This window comes from Dipodomys merriami, unplaced genomic scaffold (genome assembly GCF_024711535.1).
Source record: "Dipodomys merriami isolate MVZ:Mamm:240054 unplaced genomic scaffold, mDipMer1.0.p SCAF_121, whole genome shotgun sequence".
Lineage (NCBI taxonomy): Eukaryota > Metazoa > Chordata > Mammalia > Rodentia > Heteromyidae > Dipodomys > Dipodomys merriami.
Window position 1 is genome coordinate 2760167 of NW_027202505.1, and position 9429 is coordinate 2769595.

Below are 9429 nucleotides of genomic sequence, written 5' to 3' on the forward strand. Positions count from 1 at the left end.
AAAAACCAAACTCTTCAAGCTGGACTTCATTTTCTTTTCTGACCTTAATCCATAGGGCAGAAACCCCAAGAGCCAGATCAGCCCTGCAAGAGCAAAGTTCGTATCACTGGGCTAGTGCCCAGAGTAGGGATTATGAGAATTTCAGGACCCTTGCATCAGCCCCTTGAAGGGAGCAGAAAGGCCTTGAGAGCCACGGGGGTCATTCTCTAGCCCCTCCTTTTCTATCAGGGGTATCCACCTGGTTTCTAGGCCCCGCCCTCTGCTCCCAGGGAGCAGGGCAGGAGCTTTGCTGGGGACCCTGCCTGGCTCAGGCGGCTGCTGTGGGCGGGCTCTTGGCCTTTTCCAGCCCTTGGGCCTCCCCCTGCATTCTAGAATCCAGAGTTAGTGCCTTTGCTGCAGCTGCTGCCATAGCCCTTTCTGGACTCCACCACTCGCTGCTTTCCAGAGCGAGCTGCTCCTCTTATCTGGCCATGACCACAGGGCTCCCCAGGATCCTGACCCAGCTCTGAGTCCTGGGACCCTCCATCCTTTCCCTTGGACCATGGCTAACTCAGGCCTCCAACTCCTGGGCTACTTCCTGGCCCTGGGTGGCTGGGTGGGCATCATTGCCAGCACAGCCCTGCCCCAGTGGAAGCAGTCCTCTTACGCAGGAGACGCCATCATCACCGCCGTGGGCCTCTACGAAGGGCTCTGGATGTCCTGCGCCTCCCAGAGCACTGGTCAGGTGCAATGCAAGCTCTACGACTCGCTGCTCGCTCTTGATGGTAGGTCTTGGGCCAGTGGGCCTGGGAGGGTTGGCAGGGGCCAAGGAGAGGTGACGGCCTAGGACGGGTGACGAGGACCTGGGAAGGGGCTCGGGGGGCTGGGGGGATCTCAAGTGGATGTTCCTGGTCTTCTATCAGTGCTGGGCTTCTATTCCAGCCCCTTATTTCCTGTTATCTTTCTGTGTGTAGCCAAAAATGTACTTGGCCCTCTCAGGAGTCCAGATCACTGTTCTGCCCCATAACCTTGTGAGTGACCAAACCGTTTGCATTCCGATGTTTTCAGTTGTTCAGGGAAGCAATAGAGGACAGAGGCGGGCCAATGAGGCGAGGCCTGGCACTCCACAATTCCTTGAGTCCTTAGTTCCTCTTTTCTCATACTTTTCACATAGACACACACATGTACACACATACCACTCCTTAGTCATGCCACGCAGACACATATGCTGGCACATAGGTGTTCACACACACACACACACACACACACACACACACACACACACACACACACACACACACACACACACACACACACACACACACACACACACACACACACACACACACACACACACACACACACACACAGAGTGGTGTCCGCACAGGCCCCTTTCTTCCTGGTTGGGGAGTTGAAACTATCAAGCTAGTACAGGCAGGCCTCCACCCTCCCTCAGGGACCCAGGTCTTCTGAGTCAGCCAGGCTCTGAAACTGACCTGCACCTCCATGGAGTGCCCAGCACACAGCTACCGTCAGTGATTCATAGGATGAAGGAAAGTGAACAATCAGAATAGCTTCTACGGGGCCAGGCTGGGCAGAACTAGGCCTCAGAAACTCTGTTCTCCCTTTGCTGAGCCTGAATGACCCCAGGAAGAGCTGCCCATTTCCTGCTGGAGGTGCCCCAGGTTCAAGACCCAAAAACAGAAAAGTAAACACTTCTGAGCACTATTCAGAGGACCCCTCAAGGGGCAGTGGAAAATGCAGTCCTTAGACACCCCCTCCCCAGCCCCCGTCACAGGCAGGCGGGCCTCCTTCCAGCACAGTTCAGACCTCATGCACTACTCAATTTCCCTCAGCCCTCCCTTTTTCTCCCCTCCCAGCCCTACTCAATACTGTCCTGCTACAGGTCACATTCAGTCAGCCCGAGCGTTGATGGTGGTAGCCGTGCTCCTGGGCTTTGTGGCCATGGTCCTCAGCGTTGTGGGTATGAAGTGCACACGGGTTGGAGACAGCAACCCTACTGCCAAGAGCCGCGTGGCCATCTCTGGTGGAGCCCTGTTCCTTCTGGCCGGTGAGTGCCCTTGCCTCCTCTATTCCCTAGGCTACACTAGCAGGTGGCCCTGTCCCGCTAGCCAGCCAGTGCCGGCTGAGATGAGCACCCCCCTGCTTTGTCCTCAGGCCTCTGCACGTTGACTGCTGTGTCATGGTATGCCACCCTGGTGACCCAGGAGTTCTTCAACCCAAGCACACCTGTCAATGCCCGGTGAGTGCTAGGGCTGGGTCTCCCACTTTTGTTCAACCATCACTTGGGGTGGGTGGGAAATGGGCCCCAGCTGCTATCTGAGAGGCTCTGGAGCCTGAGGCCAGGTGGGTGTGGCCAGGCCCTGGTCAGGGACAGGAATCCTATGGAGGGCACCCAGGTATGGCCTCCATACTTGTCTTCTTCTCTGTAAAGTGGAGCTAGAACTTGATGAGCAGCTTTCCTATGTTTGAGGGTTTGTAACATCATGTGGGTACATAATTTGAGTCAAGTGCCTGGGCCTGGAGACTCTCTAGTACACCTCAGCTGGTTTTACTTCTGCTGATTGCAGAAGCCCAAGGTGGATTTCTCCTACAACACAGCCATTTTATGAGCCAAGCAGATGACAAAGGAGAAAAAGGGCAGATGGAGTAGGAGCCAGCAGCCACATTGGACGATCTTTGCCCTTCACCCTGGCTGGAAGGCAGTGGCCCTGGAGTAGGGTGGGGATGAGAAAAGATGCCTGGGTTGTTCAGAGTGCTCCTTGAAGGAGGCAGGGGTATGGAGGGAAGAGGAAAAGACTTTAGATGTGAGGCTTGGGCCCTGGATGCAGAGCCACAGCCACAAAGACCAGCCAAGCAAGATGTAGATGGAGAGGGACTGGATACCTTTATCCCTTTGGATATCCCTGTCTCAAAGCTGCCTGTGCTGAACACTAAACACAGATCAATTTCAGCCTTTGCCCTCGTCCTCCAGGGGCCAGAAGAGGCTCCTGATAAAGGTGTGGCAAGGGGCAGGGTGAGCACTGAGGAGCATTAAGGAAAGCCCCCAGGAGGTGAACTTGGCCCTGAAGCTAGAGGCCTTCTAGGAGGGAATGCCTTGAGCTAAGACTAAGAGACAGGAAGACCCAGACTGGCCAACAAGGCCAGGTGTGGAAGAACCAAGTGCCAAGCAGAGGAGTCAGCCTTCTCAAGACAGTAGTGCTAGCCAGGAGCTCGGCAGCTGCCAGCCTCCTTGCCTAGACTGTGAGAGAAAAAGGCAGTGGTTGCTCTGCTCCACTCATCTGGGCTGCAAAGGCTCTCCCATGCCCCCTCCACTGGCCAGATGGAGAAATGAGCTCCAGTGTGCTTGGAGACAGACAGACGAAGCTTGTAGGTGAGGTGAGCCTGGAACTCCAGCTCCCATAGATTTCTCTATCCAGCTCCTGACTGAGAGGTCCAGAAAGCCCCGTGAGAGGCAAGGCCAGCAGAGGCATCATACCTGATTCCAGTCTCCCTACCCCTCACAGGTATGAATTTGGCCCGGCTCTGTTTGTAGGCTGGGCTTCAGCCGGCCTGGCCATGCTGGGGGGCTCCTTCCTTTGCTGTACCTGTCCGGAGCCTGAGAGAACCAACAGCAGCCCACAGCCCTACCGCCCTGGACCTTCAACTGCTGCCCGAGAGTACGTCTGAGCCCTGCCCAGCCTTCCTGCACAGCAGCCCTCCAGCCAGTCCCCACAGCAACCTGGCTAGGGCCAGTAGGGCACCGATGTCTGCTGAGCTCAATCTGGGGGCTCTGGGTGGCTGGTCCTCAACAAGGTGCCCACCCTGTGCCCTGACACCAAAACCCAAACACTAAGGGAGAGATCAGAGGTGAAGCCTGACTCACACCATGTGCATACCCAGGGAGGCCGAGGCCCTGCCCAGTCAGTGCAGCCTGGTGGGCACCACATACTTCCACATGCTTTCCCTGGACAAGGCCTTATACAGCAGCCCAGCGCTGGTCTCTTCACCTGCCCATCTGTTTACTGAAGGGCCACTCTGTCCACTATGTACTGGACCTGGAGAACCCACAGACACCAAGATGGACCTTAGTGCCCAGCATGTTGGGGTGGGAAAACCCTTCACCCTTCTGCATTCCTGGGCTCCTCATAGCAGCCCTTGGAAAAGGCAGTCCTTGGATAAGAAACATGCCCATGTTACCCAGGTCACTGAGGCTCGGACACCAAGAGGCTTCACTGGGCTGTCTCCAAGGCCAGCACTACCTGAATGTCCACAGGCCACTAAGTCAGACCCCTGGGAATGAGCCCCAGGCAGGGATGCTGAGGGCCAAGGTCCTACTGTGTTGGCCAGGTCCTGCACTCCAGTCTTCCCCACTGCAGCTCATCCCACTAACCAGTTCTCTCTCTTTTGACTTGCAGACCCATTGTTAAATTGCCTGCCTCCACCAAGGGCCCCCTGGGTGTGTAATGTCCAGGTTTCCAGCCAGGCTCTGTCTGACTCTCTGCCCTATCTAGACTTTGTGTATTTGATACTTTTTGGAAAGAACATTCAGCCTCAAGTGTGGTGTCATCTGTTGTGTTCTTGGTGTGGCTAGCATGCGGCCTGGCTCAGAGGTGACCCCTGAGGTGGTTGGTGTATCAGCAAACATGTGGGGCTCCTGCCTGTCTCCTAACCTTCCCACATTGGTCTTAGCATTTGCACTTCTTGAAGCCTGCACTAGGAGTAGGTCTCCACCGCTAGGGTCAGGGAATGTGTGGGAACACCTGTGGTAACAGCCCTCAGGTAACAAGCCCTGTCCTTTACAGACCTAAGGCCATCCCTATAAGGCTTCTTGCCAGGCGCAGGACCAGTCCAGTAAGAGGATAATCTATGGTAGTCCGCTGGTGAAGGGACTAGAGAATTAGCCTGTCCTTAGCCCCCAGCTCAGCTCCCACGTTGGATCCACAGTGAAGACTGGTCAGTTGGAAAGGCTTATTATGGCCTCTTAAGTCAGGTACTACCCTTCTAGAAGTAGAGACATCAGACAACCAGGCCAGACAAGGCAGGGTCAGGCAAGTGTCACCACTGTCCTTCCTCCCTTGCCTCTCTGTCAGCTGTAACCTCCCCTTACCCATCTACAACCACATCCCCACCAAGTCACCAAATCTGAGGCTTCTCCCTAAAGTTTGACTCTGGAAGGTGAAGGGATTAAAGCCAAATCAGACAAGGTGTCTGGTCCACATTGCCACTGAGGCTAGGGTGCTGCAAAGGAATCTCTTGCCCCTTGAGTTATGGCTGCACAGCTAGCTACTGCACATCCATGGGGGCTACTGGCCAGAGAATGTGACCACCCACCTCTAAAACAGGCTCCCTGGACTCCTGCCTCTTGAACGGGGATGGAGAACTATAGACAAGTCCCAAAACCTGCTGTGCCTTGGAGTCATCTAGAGGCTGATAGCAAGCTCATAGATGTGGACTTTATCAGTCTGAAGGAATGTGGACATCAGTTTATGTAAGTCCTTGGGGACTGCAGTGTTATGAACTGTGCCTCTCTAAGACCTACACTTGGACCACTGAGGGGTCCAGAGGGCAAAAGGACCTGACAAGAGGGAGGAGACGCAAAGCTGGAAAGGAAACCCACCTTCTTCCTATCTTTCCACAGTCCAAGCTGTTGGAGTGAGTTGCCGGCATTCTCTTTTGTGCTGAATGATTCGGCCTGAATCCTGTCACACAGCCAAAAGAACTCCAACTCCCTGGAACTAAGTGGTATACTGGGGCTGATAATCCTTAGTCCTTGCCATTTGGTAGTTAGGTTGGCAGGAAGACATGCATCATCTCTTAAGATGAAGACACTAGAGACTTGAGATTTAGTAAGAATGAGATAGAATGTTCTAGCGTCTTGTGGGTATCAGGGACAGGCTGTGAGACTGTCCTGAAGCTTATCTGGTTCTTCATTGAGAAGCCTCTTCTGAACTGCAGCCAGGATTGGAAAGGCCAGATAACCACACTCCTGGCTCAAGTGCACAGCCAATTAATAGTGATTTAAAATGTGTGTGGCAGGCTGGGGTATAGCTCAGTGCAAAGTGTTTGCCTAGCAAGTGCAACGTGCTGGGTTTGAAGCCCAGTATCAAAGACAAGAAAAAAATGTTTAAAAAACCCCAAAATATGTGTGGCTGTCAAGTGGAAAGGTTGTTTCTTTTTGAAGCCAAGAGTTTGGGGAACCTGACCCCACAGGCCTCTCCTGAACCCCATGCAAATGTCCACATCAAGGTCACCGAGACTGCCAACCAGAGGAAGGCCAAATTCCCAGGCCTCAGGACCAGCTTGTTGTTTTCTGTCCTCCAGGCTAAGGGATTGGGCACTCAAAAAGGAAGGACTCGAAAGCTTTTGCCACTTTTTTTTTTTTTTTTTGCCATTCCTGGGGCTTGAACTCAGGGCCTGGCACTGTCCCTGAGCTGCTTTTTGCTCAAGGCTAGCACTCTACCACTTGAGCCATGCCACTTCAGGCTTTTTGTTTATGTTGTGCTGAGGAATCAAACCCAGGGCTTCATGCATGCTAGCTAGTCTACCACTAAGCCACATTCCCAGCCCTTTGCCCTTGTTTATAAGTAGATGAAGTCCCTGAGAATGAACCTGAAAGGTTTAAGATATTTTAGGAGGACTAGAACAGTGTGCTCAGCCTCAATGGAAAGTGATAGATCCTGGGTGAGCTGAGCAGGAAACTCTACTGCCTGGGAAGATGCTTGAAAAATGTGCATCTGAGATGGCTGAAGCCTATTAGACAATTTGAAAGAATTATAGTCAATTGTGTTACATTTGTTAACTGTGATAATGACACTGTGGTTCTTCCTTTTTATCCTAACCTGGAAGAGGTGGTACACACTGAGATGATGGCTGGATTTGTTTTAAAATGCCCTGTGAACAAGAAGCTGTAAGATTGGTAAAGATCACTCTCTTTATATTTGTATGTTTGCTAATTAAAGACAAAACATTAAAAAATACCTCCAAAGTTTGCTGATTGTATCCTTTCACACTCCTCCCAACAGGAGAGTAAGAAGGAATACTCTAGAAACTTATTGCTCACAGCAAAGGCCTCAGCCAACAACAGTAAATCACCTGGAAACTTGTTAGAAATGCAGCAGTCTCACCCATCCTTCCCACCCAGACCTAGTAAGTTAACGCGATCTACAGGTAGTTTGTACATATATGTAAGTTTGGAAAACACCAAGGTGCTGCTTCTTAAAACCGAGAATTTCCATTGAGCTAATGCCGTTTTCTTCGCTTTTTGTTAGCCAGGTCAGTTAATGGGGTTGTCTGATTTTTGTCTAAAATGAATTTTTTTCTTGGTACTAGTACTGGGTCTTTAACTCTGGGCCTGGGAACTGTCCCTGAGCTTCTTTTGATCAAGGCTAGGTATCTACCATTTGAGCTACATTTCCAACTTCTTTGGTAGTTTACTGGGGATAGTCTCACAGACCTTTCTGCCCAGGCTGGCTTAGAATTGCAATCCTCAGAGCTCAGCTAGGACTACAGGTGTGAGCCATCAGTATCCAGCTAAAGTGGCAATTTGAGAGGAGCCATAAGACTCAGGCAAAATTTTTGAATAACAACCAGATTACTGCTTCCCAATATTTTCAATACATAAAATTAATATTTGGGGGGGCTGGGAAGGTAGCTCAGCGGTAGAGTGCATGCCTTACAAGCATGAGGCCCTGGGTTCGATTCCTCAGCACCACATAAACAGAAAAAGCCAGAAGTGGCGCTGTGGCTCCAGTGGTAGAGCGCTAGCCTTGAGCTGAAGAGCTGAGGAACAGCACCCAGACCCAGAGTTCAGGCCCCATGACCGGCAAAACAAAAAACAAAAAACAAAAAAAAATTAATATTTGGTTTAACTTATTCTAGCCAACCCTATTGAAAACTGAAAATTGTTGGGCAAAGCATAAAAATACCTTTAAAGTATCAAAGGGTTGACATATTAAGGGATATTCCAATCAAAGCCAGAGAAGCTGTCATCCTCCTAAGCCACACAATATCCCACAAGATCCCCAAATGCAGCAGACTCCCTAGTTGGAATGGCTGTGGGTTTGTTATGAACTTAAGTAGATGGGATTGGACACAAATGGATACTCGAGGGAGCAGAAACACAGATACTCACAGGTAAACAGATTTAGTGATGGGAAGACTAAATCCTGTAGTATTGAAGTTATCTGGAAAACTTCTTAAATGTATTTTTTGGGGGTTGGTATTAGTTTTAACTCAAGGTCTTGCAATTGCTAGATGGGCACTTTGTCACTTAAGTCCAGGCCATGGGGGCCTGCCTAAGTTCTATTCTTGAGCTTTTACTCAAGGATTGTTCTACCACTTAGAGCCAGAGTGCCACTTCGAGTTTTCTGATGGTTAACTGGAGATGAATCTCATAGATTTTCCTGCCCAGGACAGGCTGGCTTTGAACCACAATCCTCAGATCTCAGCCTGCTAAGTAGCTAGGTTAATAGGTATGAACCACCAGTGTTCAGCACAGATGTCTACTTATATGTATACATGTCTACACATGTATGTATATGGGTATATATATCTATTCTCTCCCTACAAAGGTTTAAGGTTCACAATGGCATTTCAACAGAAATGAGCACACATACTCATCTTGATTTCTGTGTCTTACTTCCCTAATACAAGTTATTAGATAGCCTTAGAAATCACAAAGGTGCAATACCCAAGTGCCTCTTCATATACACATATACACCCTGAAATGATCTCCAAAGATATGCAAATAAATTTAATTTTTTTCTGATGGCTCTGTTCTTTACCTTATATCTGGTGCATTCTCATGCACATCTGTGGGAGAGTGGGGAGAGGGTCACAGGAGGAAAAAGGGTGAAAAAGTGCAGCAGTAAAATGTACTGGAGATTGATGAAAGTGAACTGGGTAGATGGGAGGGAGGGAGGGAAGAGAATGAGAACAGATGGCCCTGAAAGAAAATGTATGGGCTGGGAATATGGCTTAGTGGTTAAGTGCTTGCCTAGCATGTATAGAAGCCCTGGGTTCAATTCTTCAGTACCACATAAGCAGAAATGGCTAGAAATGGCACTACGACTTGGGTAGAGTGCTATCCTTGAGCAAATCTCAGGGACAGTGCCAAGTTTAAGCCCCAGGACTAGCAAAAGAAAAAAAAAAAAGAAAGAAAATGTACTTATTGCCTGACATACGTAAATGTAATCCTGCTGTGTATCACTCTAACAAATTTTTTTTAAAAAGTTATCAGGGGGCTGGTAATGTGGCTTAGTGGTAGAGTGCTTGCCTAGCATGCAGGAAGCCCTGGGTTCAATTCCTCAGCACTACATAAACAGAAAAGGCCAGAAGTAGTATTGTGGCTCAAGTGGTAGAATGCTACTCTTGAGCAAATGCAATTCAGGAGCAGTGACCAGGCCCTGAGTTCAGTCCTGGGACTGGCAAAAAAAAAAAAGTTATCAG

The 9429-nt window shown here is 50.2% G+C and overlaps 1 protein-coding gene across 1 annotated transcript; it reads left to right on the forward strand.

The window, feature by feature from the left end:
- Nucleotides 1–376: 376 nt before the first annotated feature.
- Nucleotides 377–6927, forward strand: Cldn19 (claudin 19). Its single transcript, XM_070017000.1, has 5 exons — nt 377–764; nt 1886–2050; nt 2158–2242; nt 3507–3659; nt 4398–6927. Exons 1-5 carry the CDS (start codon nt 542–544, stop codon nt 4444–4446), a joined length of 675 nt encoding a protein of 224 aa, XP_069873101.1. The 5' UTR covers nt 377–541; the 3' UTR covers nt 4447–6927.
- The last annotated feature ends 2502 nt before the right edge of the window (nt 6928–9429 follow it).

What these genes read in the sequence shown, in the direction of transcription:
- Cldn19 (XM_070017000.1), top strand. Translation starts at nt 542, where the DNA reads ATGGCTAACTCAGGCCTCCAACTCCTGGGCTACTTCCTGGCCCTGGGT. An exon ending in CTCGCTGCTCGCTCTTGATG is followed by an intron (nt 765 to 1,885) that starts GTAGGTCTTGGG and finishes GTCCTGCTACAG; the next exon opens with GTCACATTCAGTCAGCCCGA. An exon ending in AGCCCTGTTCCTTCTGGCCG is followed by an intron (nt 2,051 to 2,157) that starts GTGAGTGCCCTT and finishes CTTTGTCCTCAG; the next exon opens with GCCTCTGCACGTTGACTGCT.